This window comes from Amblyomma mixtum, chromosome 9, assembly GCF_055824585.1.
Source record: "Amblyomma mixtum isolate Tamu chromosome 9, ASM5582458v1, whole genome shotgun sequence".
NCBI lineage: Eukaryota > Metazoa > Arthropoda > Arachnida > Ixodida > Ixodidae > Amblyomma > Amblyomma mixtum.
The window spans coordinates 17,961,056-17,975,203 of NC_143020.1; the positions used below are offsets into that span (position 1 = coordinate 17,961,056).

The following is a 14,148-nucleotide window of genomic DNA, read 5'->3' on the forward strand; positions in this document are numbered from 1 at the left end:
TGACTACATTCTTTAACGTCATTAGAATCTAGTTCTTAAAATCAAATATTTCTTTATGCTGCTCGAAAGCATATGTCCTGCCTAAGCAAGACTTCCGGAATTGCGCATTTACAGGCAGGCCAAATCACAAGGGTAGGTTTCTCTCAGTAACTGTGGCATCCTTGGCGGAAAGCCTGATAAAAACGTTAAACACTGGTGTTAAGCACCGCCGTATAAGGGAGATGACGAAACGCAACGCGTCTTCAAGTTGAACTTGCTGCACTGGACAAACTTGGCCAACTCTGCAAAGTTGTTATTGACGCCAGCAGCGGAAAACTGTCTCGCCCAATAAAACACGACAAGCTGTGAGTGGCCTGCAGAATCAATGTGGTCTACAGAACTCCATTGCTAAGCGGAAATTTCTACATCGCCTAAACTGGTAGTTGTATTAGTGCTCAGGTAATGAAGCACTGGTAGACCGTCGAGGCACTAATAAGACCAGGGCCCTCAGCTTCACACTGTAAACGTCGTATGGATCATTGTGATCCACTCTGTGAAGAGACACGCGTCCTTTCTTTGAATACGCGCCAAAAGGGACGTGCTCGAAGTCTCCCTTATTCAACTAAAAGAGAGTCGTGCGTGAACAAGCACTCTTTATCGCTTCCTTTGTCACTTTATAGCGTTATGCATGCGGTTTTTTGTTTGATCCTCTAGGAAATCCTTCTCTGCCTATATGAGTGTCCATTTTTCCTAGAAGGAAATTAGTTTACGTCGAATATTCGTGGTACATTTCTCTCTGGCTTAGTCTTTGTCAATATTCACTAGTTGTTATCCCTCTGAGTTAGAACACCAACTAGTTTAGCTCTCCACTCTCAACACTGCGTTTAATAAAAAATAATACTCTCTATACAGCTCTGTCTACTAAGCTGCCGTCCTTATGGAAAGAAAATTAGGAACTTTGATTTTCTTTACAGAGATATCACAAATTTAGTTTTCCTTCCTGTGCGATAGTGAGCACCATACTTTATTTTTGTAAAAATAAAACATATACTCGTCGCTTTTTGTTCATCCTATGTTTATGGAAACAGCATTTGGTACTTCGTGCCACATAGACAACTCGTCTTTCCTGTAGCCTGAAATGACTATGACTGCACCTCCTCTGATTATAAAACTGCGTGAACTTCAGCACATGGTACTTTACTGTAGTCCTCACCTGGACGAAGTGGCGAAGGTTCTGGTAAGAGGTTCCTATGGGATAGTGGTTGAGATATACCGGCGTCCTTGTCTGAAAGAAAGAACCTGGGCTAGAAAATTTCTAAGTGATATCGCTGGCACGATGGGTTGTGGGGCCACATTTTCGAGCGCATTAAACTGTTTGCATTCAATATTTATAGTTACATTATCACACATACATTGCGGTAGTGTCCATAAAATGGCTTTTTGAATTGTTCACTTCATATTTGTTTAGTTTTAATGTTGGAGCAATTGGGCACTGTGAAGCACTTTATTTTACGTGTTAGATGCGCATTATACATCACATTTTACCTGCTCTTTGTTGGACTGAAGAAGCCACAACAGTTTGCTGAAAATTTCTTTTTATACAGTTCCGAAGGACACTTCTAGCTTTAAGCAACTTTAAAATCCTGGCTTCCTTCTGCTTGCGTGTAACGTCTTAATTAATTGAAATAAGAAAAGACAGAAGCTGAAAGCAGCAAAAAGTGGGAAAAGAAGGTGCAAATGCCACAAAAGACGGAGAGGAGGCACACTGCATTGCACACTGATGAAAAGTTTAGACTGAATAAAGAATAGTGTCGCATCTCCTGCAGTCTTGCCACGATTAGCGCAGCAGGAACACATGTACGACATGGCGGTGCGCACTGCTTTCTTCTTTTACCACATTTTTTTACCAGACCATTATGGCAACACATGTCACTTCACGCGCCGCTGGTACCTCAGTGTGAAAAAGTGGAGGAGGACGACTATAGATTGACAACTGGAGGTGTTGGCCCTGTAATGTATCCGGCTGACTGCTACAACAGGGGACGATCAAAAACTTGAGGGTACACATTAGCTTCGCATTAAGAGTATGGCCTGATGTCTTTAATCGGTCGCTTAAGCGGCCTGGGATACTCTTTGCATATCAGTGCGCCTACGTTCTGCCTACATGCCCCTCTATGTGGAAGTTGCCATTTTCTATTCTACATTCAAAGATCCCGAGCAGTCCTCATACCACAACTGGCGCAATGGTGAAGCGGTTAAGCGATGAGCCACTTTCCAGCAAGTGCAGGTGACTGTTTTAAACACAGCCAGCAGTTGGTGAGACCCAGGCTGCTCTTGCTGATCAACCTCTCACGACCAATCTTTAACTTGCCTGTCACATGCCACTGTGGTCAGTTTTCTCACACTACAGTGTGCGGCATGTGATGACATCCTAGGAACAGGGAACACAGGTGGCTGGTTGTCCACAGGATTTTTTCGCTCACAAACATTCCGCTGCTGTTCACAACGGCGACGACGACGGATTTTCTGTAGAATAGTAGCCTTAAAGCAATAGCGCCAAAAGGTCACATGCACATATTGCGTTCTTTATGAGGGGCATGAGACCATGCATCCCTTAGAAATCTCAGAAGGGCTTCCAGCGCACACAACACTCGAGCTACGGACGCCAACAAGAAACCACAGTACGGGCACTGTTTCATGCCGCAATGTCCGTGGCATGTTCTCCCACTTCCATTCGTGTGCGTTTTGGGTTGTTTTAACTAACCTGATCATGAAGTAACGGCAACTCAGGTTAAGCTACATCTAATGCTTCATTCTGGTTCCTTGAGCATTTTTACGCGACCTCCTAAAGCAGCAGTGTCCGGGTCGTGTTCTAGGGCAATTATATTTATTTACAATGTCTACGCCTGTGCGTTTTAGAAAGGAGTAGTCAACGACCACTCCCAACTTGCAGGTGCGTGCTCCGAGGAAGTGCGATCGTTCACATGGGTGCTGAAAAAGATTATTCCTTTCTTAGGCGAGGTTTCACATTATCTGAAGTGATTGGAATAATGTTTTCGTTTATTCTCTTCACGTAGTGTGGTGCGCTTTGTGTTCTCGTTTACATGGTAGAGAACATCGCTTTAATTTTTACCTCCCGCACTCATTTTGCTGCCTTTTGTAAGTTAGAGAGCGGCATTGCCTTTGCTAGGTATTTATTCACGCATAGGTTTGCTGGTTGTCACGAATCTGTCGAAACAGTAAGCGCCTTACATTGTTCAGTTGCTCTGGACTCGACAGCAGCGTGATGGCCAGGAGCAAAGGGCACGGCTGTCCTTGCAAGACACTGCAGAGAAGCTCTGTGACCTCTCTGGGGGCACTGGGTAGGTACAGGTACCCACTGTCTCCCAGTGGATCGAGAAGAGACTGCGAGGGAACAAATTGAGGTGTTGGATTAGAAACTAACGACTGAGACGAGGCTTTATTATATAAAACGACATTTACAAGAGGACCTGCATTTAGAGGCAAGCAATTAATCATAACAGCAGCCAGCATCAAACGGCACGAAATCAGTAGTGTAAACAATTTCATCAGGATATCGCAAAGGGGAAAACTGAATAAAAAAGAGTGTTGAGAAACTATCGGAATATAAGAGGTCGGTAAAGTGTGCCAGAGCTGTGGCCAATGACACCTGAAAGGCCCAGCGGTCTGCAGGTGAAGAAAGGATTCTCTTAGCTGGCAGATGTGGCCATATGCACGGAGACGATTTAGGGCCTGAGGACCGAGGAATTGCGAATGACGAAAAGAACGTAGTAGCACAGTTATTCTGAGAGAAAGAGATGAGGAAGCATCTAAGGAAAAAATAAGAGGGCAGAGAAACACTGCATAGAAAAATTATAAAAAAACAGGAAGAGTAACAACCTAAAAAATCTCAGATGATTAGAAATTACTACAAATTCGAGGCAGAAGGATGTGATACATTAACGAAAAATATGAAAACCAAACGTACGAGAAGGACCTGGAGTTTTCGCAGAGTGCAATGACTTCAAGGTATGCGAAGGCATGCTATCTTACACTGCGCACTCCAATTTGTTCTTTGAAAAACCTACTCCTTTAGAAACCACATCTTATGCGTTAAGCGTAAACTTGACAGAGTGGAAAACCCGATAGCAGAGACCGAGGTAACAAAAGTTAGCTTTAGTCCCACTTGTCACAGCGAGTGTAGTCAACTATGGTACAACTATGGTACAGCTTGACCGACCCAACCGGCGATGCACTTGGTGCAGCAGCGAGGCGATTGAATGCTCGCTGGACGAGTGAGCCTTATATCTCCTTGCAGCTGACATGTGACGTTTCTGCTTTTCTGTGCAAGCATGCACACGTACGCGACAAAGTTGACGTTCTTAGCTGCGCCGTGACTGAGCATCACGTGCATACGGAGTGGCCCGAGATACTCACCTGCGCACAAGAATGCGACTACGCGGCGCGACCCCGCCGCTTCTCTCAGGCATTCAGCTGCCCCCAGAAGCGGCACCAACGGGGTCGACCAGCCAGAACCACACTAGCTGAGCCGCCGACCCACGCGCCGCTCAAAATTGAGCTGCAGCGACGCCATGAGAAGTAGAAGAACGAGAGGCGAGATTTTGAGCAGCTGCCGCTGGAGGGACTGAAGCCTAGAGCAGTGACGACATCCCAGTACCGGTATTCAGTCTTGCTAAACGTAAGTATAAAAGCTTTTGGCTGCAAAAGGAATAACCTCTAACATCGTCCAACAGCAAACGGTTGAGCCGTGCTCTTTCCGAAATTCGCGGCTCCTGAACCTGTCGGGCAGCGTCACCTGGAGTTGATAACTTGCACTTTATCAATAAGACTGAGCGCAATGCATCGGGTTATTTTTGGTATTTTTGCTTGAAAGACCTTAAGGCATCTTAATTTTTTCGCTTGCATAGTAGTCACTGCTTCTTCCTGGATTTCAACAAGTTTTCAGGCCAGCGAGTCTAATGTTTTCAAAAAGAAGATTGCCACAGTGCATTGCAATCAGCAGGGCTGCTATCCGCAAAAGTGATTGCTGGTATTGAGAGAAATATCATTAGTATTACTGTGGTGAGAAAATTTTTAAAATAAGCGCAGTGGTCTCCATTTCTAGGTTTATAAAAGCTACCCATCCTCTATTTAAAAAAAAAAAACTTTCACTGCTTCCGCTGCAAGCCATCTAGAAGGCGCTGCAGTCGTCGTGCCTAGATATGAATAGAGGCACGATACTAACAGTATGCATAGTGTTCTCAATGCCAGAATTTGCACGTTCCGACTACCAAAAGAAAGCAAGAATGCAATTTGGAAAAGTTAGGGTTTCAATAGATTTGTCGTGTGTCTCAGTGCTGCAGCCGGGTATTCGATTATCAGGACAAGAAACTTTGGATTCTCGCAACAAAACACATACTCGATAAAAATATCTACACGGTCACTTTAAGCAACCGAAATAAAAAGAAATTCAGGGGGCACTTTGACTGTCTAAAGTGGGTAGAGGCGGAAGCGTTTCCCGCACCACCTTCGCTGTTTCTGTGGCACTGGTGGCGTCACATACAATTGAGTACTAATTACGTAGGGATGACAAATCACTAATTAACGGTTAATTACTTATTAATGCCTGAATACTAATTAACTGCTAATTAATGACGCTTCAGCTTCGCCTTTAGGATTGGAACGCGACAGCGCGTTGTAGCGCTGCCAGGGAGTCCACGGAACGCCACCACCCGTTCGGCCCGATGCGTTGCCCTTTGAACGCAACGCTTTTTGAGGAAAGTAAATGGCGCAGTATTTCTCTCTCACCTCGGTGGACACCTGAACCGCACCGTAGAGGAAGGGAGGAAGTGGGAGTGAAAGAAGATTGATAAAGAGGAGCCGTAATGAAGAAAATGAAAATTGTATTTGAGGAAAGAAAATTACGCAGTAACTGTCTCACAAAATTCAGGGGGACATTTTTTTTTACCTTAAGTGTGGTCACTGATGTGTGATTAGGATGTTAAGCTCCGCCCCTAAGAGTGGAACGCGACAGCGTCTTGCAATGCTGCCAAGGAGTCCATAGAACGCCATCGCCCATTCGGTTCTACGCCTCGCTCGTCGGTAAGTTGGTTTTTGAGGAAAGGAAATGTATCTGCCTCTCATTTCTCGGTGGACACCTAAACCTCGCCGGAAGGGAATGGAGGAGGATGAGAGTTAGTGAAGACACCGTATTCACTAGACGCGCCTTTGTTCATTCCAAACCATAGAGCTGGCATGGCGGAGTGGATAGCGTGCTCGTCTCTCACGCCTAAGACCGGGGTTCGATTCCTGAGCTCGACCAATTTCTTAATCGCTTTTATTTATTCATATGGCCTGACTAGTAAAGCTAATTAGGCTAATTGGGTAATTAAGCAATTAACTAAGCTCAGTCCCACTTACTTGGAGCATCACTATACGATCCTTTAAATTGGTTGTATGGTTACTAGCCAAATTGCAATTGGCCCCGTTTGAAATTCGCGCACTGTGACGTCACGACAGTTTCCCCCAACTGAAAAGCGTGACATTTTCTGTCGACAACTGCTGCTTACAACGATGAGACATTAAAGGCTTCCGCCTTAATACTGAAGTGGCGAACGTTATCTATGGTTTATGAGACAGCAGTTCACAGTAGACGAAAGAGGGTCAACACACAAAGTTCTAACTACCTAATGGCGGCATTTCTGGGAGGAACAGCTTGTGGTGTTGAAGGATTTTCAGTGTTCGAGAAATCATGACCTGGCCATATTGATTTTTAAAAAAATCTTTTTGTTGCCAGAAACAGTCACTTCACATATTCATGAACGAGCTGGTTCAATTGCCTATATTCGTGCACCTAAAGATACGGAGGAAGCTAATAATCTCGTATAAAATTTGTATATCTATTGCCTCACCCTGAAGTTGCTGCCACTTCAAGCACACTGCAGATGTAGTACCAGTGTACATCAATGTACATGAATTTACACTGTGCAATCTACAAGCAGATGTACCTATGTATCGGACTATATAGGAACTTTTTTCGCAAAGCGAGGACGCAGCTAGTCAGCACCCATTTTCTATCTGATTATTGCTAAGACGTAGTCGCTAGAAACCGATTTCAAAGGAAAGTTGGAACTCAAGGAAAAACTACTGCCTTAGGGTGGTTTGGAGCTCACTACAACTGGATGAACGCAGCGTGTGTTTACGCACTATTATGGTCCAGTGTTTCCGGCGTGGCGCTTATGACAGTGAAATAATGTTCTAGTTACATGAAAACTTTACGAAGCCCTTAGCAAGCGGTAACAAAGCCACGTAAAAGAAACAACGTTAAGACAACAGCACTAGAAGGTAGGCGAGGCTCACCATGTGACTAACAGAGAGTTCCGTGCCGGTTCGACGGCACTGTGGTTATCTACTTTTCTAATATGGACAGTATCATTTGGCTGGAATGGGATCTCGTTAAAGTTAGATTCAGAATTCCGGCATTTCATAGAAGGTTTCGAAAAAGTTGTGCAGTCTAGTCATCATGGTTATCATCAGCCTGACTACGCGCACTGCAGTGCAAAGGCGTCCCCCCAGTCGTTCCAATTAACCCTGTCCTTTGCCAGTTGCGGCGACCGCATTCACGCAAAATTCTTAATTTCATCGGTCCACCCAACCTTCTGCCCCTCCTTCTGCACTTGCCTTCTCTTGGAATACACTTCGTTACACTTAAGGACCAGCGGTTATCTTGCCTTCGCATTACATGTCCTGCCCAAGCACATTTATTCCTCTTGATTTCGACTAGGATGTCATTAACCTGCGTTTTTTCCCTCGTCTACTCTACCCAGTTCCGATCTCCTAAAGTTAAACCTATCATTGTTCTTTCCATAGCTCCCTGCGTCGTCCTTAACTTAGGCTGAACCCTCTTCGTTAGCCCCCGTTTCTGCCCCAAACAATGAGCTGATTGATATAGTGATTTTCTCTCCCTCTAAGCGTTCATAAATATTTCCCAGAGGTAACAATAAATCTGCTTCGTCAAGGTGTTTGTATGACACCCCGGAACAACACTGCATCTTTTCAAAGGCCAAGTAACGCTCAATTGTTTATGGAACCCAGAAAGAAAGCAATTAACCAAAGACACAAAAATGCCTGTTTTCTGAAGCTATATTTCTAAACAGGAAATGTCTTCCTGCCCAGCTTGTACGTGAATGCGATATTTTTCGCTCCCGTGCAAGTGCATTATATCGCTTCAGCCCAAACAACTACATTGAACGGTAGACTTCATTTCTCTCCAAGCCAAACTACAGACCGGTACTCCTCGAACCACTGACATGAATGCCATATACTGAGCCGAGCCGTTTAGTCAAATGAACTACCTGGTCCTCACTGGGCGTGTCTGCGCAGAAAATCATTAGATTATCTGCTTAAATTAGTACCTTCAGCTCGTTACACAGAATACAAAAATAAACAAAAAACGCGGATGGCACTACTTCTTCATATAATTATACGTAACGGCTCTAAAAAAAGGGCGAACAGAAGGAGCGATAACGCAGCCGCTCTTTTTAACATAACAATAGTCGCATTTTGTGAAAGACCGCCAATAACAATAAAGCTGGTAGAGCAGTATTCGATAACGGACTAACTACTCATTAGCATCCACGTAGGCACAGCCATACAGCTGCAAAGAAATCTATACAACTTGCACATAAACTTCGCAAGTTAAGAAAAATTCGTTCTGGTCCGGGACGCACATAACTTCTCGACTGTGACGTAATTTCATGGCATCGCGACAATGGAGCTCTGGTATTTGCCTTGCAATGGCAGGACGGCGCTTTTAAAGCAAGGCTTGCCAAGTAATTTAAGATCTTACCTTAAAACAGCACAAAAGAGGCGTACAAAGACACTGAGGATACACACAGAGTGCAAATCCCAATTAGTGCGAGATCCAATGCTGGTAGATCTGTAAGGTTAAGCGCCAAACTCTTGAAGACGGCACTTTCCACCGGCGACATCATTCAGGTGCGAGCCAGGAGCCTCACATTCAAGCTCATGTAGGTTATAGAGGCTCTTCTTTAATTGCTTTTCTTCAGCCTTTTTTAAGGGAGGCATTATCTAACATATTTCAATGGCTATGCCTCGGGCTTCCTGCTTTCTGCAGTGCCCCAATGTCAGGTCGGCGAGTGTAGTTGAAGAATAACATTGCCAGGAAGGGAAAAAGCTGTTTCGATTGCTGTTAGTGGTGTGATGGTTCTTGCCAAGAAATTACAAGTTAGCTGTTCCTGCAGCTGCGAGCTTTGCTAAGCATCAGGAGTTGATCTTGAGAGCCATGCTCGTTCATTCGCTGTTAAAACATAGCCGACTGCAGAGGGGCAATGAGGTCAAATTGAAGTGGTCTTTATCGTTACATTCCAAGTTCTCACGCGAAAGATGTTACTTTCTGTGAAAACTGAGCTGTCATAAGCTAGAAAGATGCAAAATACAAAATATCGGTGTAGCCATTACCGCCATATTCCGCAAGTAAGCAGCGTTTTGCCGACACCACAATTTTAGCGCAGGTCTCTGAGCCTATAGGCTACACCGCCGTTAAGTTGAAAGCGACGATCGGAGAGCCCCCTTTGGTGCAGGAATCATGACATTGTATACAATGGCAGAATATCTTTCAATTTAATTTTCGCCGCAATAAATTCCTTTCCTTATGCTCCTAAAAAACATCACACTAGACAGAAATACCCATAGGATAGAGTTCTACTGAGAACAAATATTGCACGGAGTTGTCGGTAGTGTTCCTTTAAAGGGAAACTGAAGCACTTTTTTTGAATATCGGGCTGGCAGTGGCGTCCTATAGTTTTTCATGCTGTATACTGGAATATCGCATCCAAATATATCAAAAGCAAGCGCGAATTGTCTTTTTTAGCCGAAATATGCGGCCTGTGCCGCGGGGCACGCCGCGCGGCGCCCCGCCGCCCGCGATTGGTCAAGAGAGGTCGTGACGTCACTTTGAGGACTGGAGAAGCTGCCGATGCGGATCCGGCGCTGCGTTGAGTGCAGATCGCAGCTTTCCGTGTCGTTGTAAAAGCGAATACGGCAACTATTTTTTTTTACTGACCTCCGAAGAAAAGGATACTACAGTTTGCTCATTCTACGTATCGCCTGAAACCAAAAAAGACACAAGCAAAAAATTCTACGCTTAGCACAAGCATACGCCAGCGTCAAAGACGCGATGCAGACCATGCGTAAAAGGTGTCAGAACAACCTCGGCTCGTATTCTCGGAAAGGAAGGGGTGCGAACAATACTCAAGTCAATTACCACCACGGTCGCCTCCTGGCTCGCCCGGAAGAGCGTCATCCTAAAGAGAAGGCCCAAAGCACTGTGTACAAAAATCCTGTTCTCAGTACCCGGCGTTGCAGGTTGGGGCAAGAAAGTATTTCAAGGAAACGATGAAGGAGCACAAAGTTGGTGTCAACATTAGCGAAGCGCAGTAGCCAAGCACTGCGAGGCATGTGACCACAAGATAGTGACGCAATCATTGTGCGCTGGAAACCAAGCCAAATACGCGCACAAGGGTGCTGCTTCACTCGTGGCGGGTTCAGCAGATGCCAGAATATATTAATCGCTGCCTCGGAAACGTTCGCCTTTCCTAGATTTGCAGTTTAGGTTCAGTGAAGTAGTTGCCAACTATATGTGTGTTTAAAAGCCAAGCTAGCTGCAACTCGCCCGCTGCCACAACTTGATGAAGAAACCGAGTAAGGTTGCGGTGTTTTTTTGCAAAAAGTCGGTTGACATTCATTTCTCTCATAAATTTGCATCCGAAATCAACGTCGAACGCTTTCATTTTAATTTCTTAGCTACGATTAAACGAGATGCCGCATATGAAGAGCTTCAATTCTTGCTTGCTTTGCTTTATTGTGCTTTGCTCTGCTTGCTTGCTTGAACACGTCGAACCGAGTATAAAATCACTAACCAAGCGTTGCTGAGCCCGTCTCAGGTGGTCTGGCCGCACCTAAGCTGAGGAGAGCGACACATGCTTAAGCCTCTATAAGGTTTCTTCAGGGGCTAAGTAAGCATGTTTCTACTTTTAAAAGAGGCGCTTCTTCGGAATGGTGACACGCCTCTCATACGCGAGAAATTCGAAGGAACTGTGTCATGGTTCAGGCACGCCTTTTCGACAGAAATCTCCAGAGGTCACATTAGGGACAAGCTCTGCATGTAGCCGCTCTTACGAAAGTGCTTCGAGCAGAGTAGGCTTGCTTTGCTCAGCTTGAATTCTTTGTCACAGCAGCGAGCGCTTGCGCTGCGAGCTTTTGATCTTGCTAAAAACAGTGGAAGACGACACAGTCTCGGCCGTATTTGTTCACGGACACAAATGCTGAGTAGTACCTCGTGTTGAATCTGATTCTCAAGGTCGGCTGACACGCTTTGTACGTCACAACGAACGCAGCACGAGAAACAACGCGCGCTGAAAGCTCGCTCCGGTGCGCCGCAGTATCCCCGGCTCCTCTACGTGACGTCCCATTGGCCGACATGGACAAGGTTTCCCTCTCCGCTGTTCTCCTCTCCAACGCTCGCGCGGGGCGCGGGAGATTTGAACATCGCATATTTAATTGGTGATTGCGCCACTGTTTTAGCCTAAATCAAAAAAATAATTTCACAGACGTCATCAGCAATGACACTACTTCAAGACCCTAAAAAATTAGCTGATTCGAAAACCGCCTCAGTATCCCTTTAATGAAACGCAGTTAGCGAACGCCGAATTAGATCGCGCTTCGGAAGCCTGTTGGCAAATAAACAAGATGATGAGGTTCGTCCGCGATATAAGTTTGAGTTAAACCGTATGCGCCTTAACAGAGTTGCACTAAGTAATGCACACTAGAGCAAATTCAACTCCGCTGTACAGAAAGCTTCGCATTGCTCTCAAAGCTATGCTCATTGGCAAATCTTGAAAGCCTCTCATAAGTGAGTTTTAGTTCCTTAATAAACAGACTTTCACATACACCCTTTACGGCAGGGAAACGCATCCAAAAAACATTTCCCATGTGTCACCGTGGATGTGACCTTGACTGTGTTCCCACAAGTCCTTGTCGTCGTCGCTGAGGATTCCGGCGGTCGAATCAAAGGTCGACCTGCCGAAAGAATAAGACCTTTGCTTTTCGACAGTCTGGAATCTGTTGTGACATACGTGGCGAGTAGTCATCAGGAGTCTGATGGGTCCCTCTGAAGGTGCCATTTGCAGTTGAAGTTACGAGAGTTGATTGTGCCTTGTGCCGGCCACTTATCGGGTCCGGCATGGAAGACATCACGGCCTGCATCGGCGCATGCCGTCACAAAAACGTATCGGCGGCTGCTTTCGGTGGGTGGAGCGATCGCTGTCTACATTTAGGCATCGGAATGAAGAAGGTGCCTGGGGCGTTCAAACTTTGAAACTAAAGTAATAATCTCCAGCATTATTTACTGGAACACAGAACTTCGATAGGTCGGTCGACCTTATCATTGCATCTTTCAGGTGCACGTCCAGAGCTTTCCAGCTGCAATCTCAGAAAATTTTTGGTGCCCGCATATGCCATCACTACAGTCACGGCAACGTAGGCGTTCAGTAAACGATACTCACAAATAATAGATCGGAGATACTGATCAGTTGTGGAAAAGGAAACTTCGCATGGCTGAGGTTCGCTACTGGACCATAACCGAGCAAGATATCGACCTGCAAAAGAAAGAGCGTTCCGCATGATGTGACTTCACAGAAAAGACTTCTATGCCCTTTATTCTGACGACGGCCCTTTACATTAGGTGTATATGAGAGGTAAAAAAACCTTGCAAAGTACTCAATCCTTGTTCCCTAGAAATTACAGCCATATCGAAAAGTCGATCATAGAAGAGATTCGTTGTTTCGTAACCACTTTAACTCTAAAATGGAGTAAAAGTTCTTTTCGCAGCATCAGGCACGTCAGAATTTTAAACTCCGAAAAGATGACTCATTAAACATGCCATAACATTTCTGAAGAAAAAGCGCCCACTTTATTTGTTCTAGTTAGATGTAACGCTGAAATGTGATATGAGGATACATTGGTTGAGAATCCTTTGATTAATGTATTGCACGAATTGCTTTTTACGGCACGTAATTTAATAATTACGGCTATAAATTTTCACCGCAATGCACACCGGTCAGTTCTGAAGCCTCATGGGAAGGAAGAAATTGATACAATTAACCTTAGAAAACATTTTTGCTCGTTTTGAAGCAGAGCTCAAATAGAAATTGATAGTTATTAATGAGTACTGGTATTATTAAATAATATGAGTCCAGAAGTGAACTTAACAAAGTTAGCATGCCTCAAATAAATAAAAAATGTAAACGAAGACATGCAGTTAACGATGACACTTCTTCCCAACACTATAGTGCCTACGTTTCCGGAAAGCATTTTAGTAATCGTGATTATATCCCGGTTAAATTTGCCGCCTTGTTCTTAATAGAAAGCAGATATCACGTAGGCAGCTAATATTCACGACTGTTGTAGAGATTTCTCTAAATGCACTCAAACTAGCCGAGGTGGGTAAAATCTTGTAGCATTTTGGCATTTAGCGTGAGGAGTTAAATAGCGTCCCGAGCGCTTGAAGAGCATTCTGTGCCAGCACAATACAAAACGGGTCCCATGCCCAGGTTCGGACAGCCGCTAAAAGGCAACTGTGGAGGATATGTCCCTCCTGCCTCAAGCTAAGTTGTGAAAAATGGGTTTCAAAAGTAATGAGGAAACAATTACAGAGCAGCAGAAACCGAAACTGGTTGCGACCAAATATGGAGTCTCGAACACCCAGTTCCGTCACCGTTAGGAAGAGTATCAACAAAGCTCCAGTGAGCGTGTTCAGTGGCTAAAATAGCAAAGGTAATCTATAGCTTGTCTGAATATTGAATATCATTTGAACCAAAAAGGGAATCGAAGTTTTCTCATTCAGAAAAAATAGAGGGAATAACAACGAATTGTTTATTCATGAAGTCACAATCACGAGGCTGCCCGAAGAAATCGAGGTGTTGTCGCCATGAAATGGAAAGCTTTGAAATTAATTTCCCTAGAGGTAAAAGGGTGACCGGTTTTGAAATCTTTCGCCAAACATCTTTGATATCGAGAAGCACCTGCGATGAAAGTTTAAAATAAAAAAAAACATTAATTCGCCTTGCAACGAACCCTGCGGTGGCTGAA

General features: G+C 44.7%; 1 protein-coding gene across 1 annotated transcript in view; it reads right to left on the bottom strand.

The window, feature by feature from the left end:
- LOC149328416 (lipase lipl-1-like) overlaps positions 1-14,148 on the bottom strand; it is a 42,657-nt gene that overhangs the window by 7,842 nt on the left and 20,667 nt on the right. Inside the window, exons 5-7 of the mRNA XM_089558993.1 lie at positions 12,564-12,656; positions 3,232-3,384; positions 1,193-1,264 (exon numbers count right to left, since the gene is read on the bottom strand). Coding sequence (XP_089415119.1) covers positions 1,193-1,264; positions 3,232-3,384; positions 12,564-12,656 — 318 coding nt within the window. The remainder of the gene's footprint in view (positions 1-1,192; positions 1,265-3,231; positions 3,385-12,563; positions 12,657-14,148) is intronic.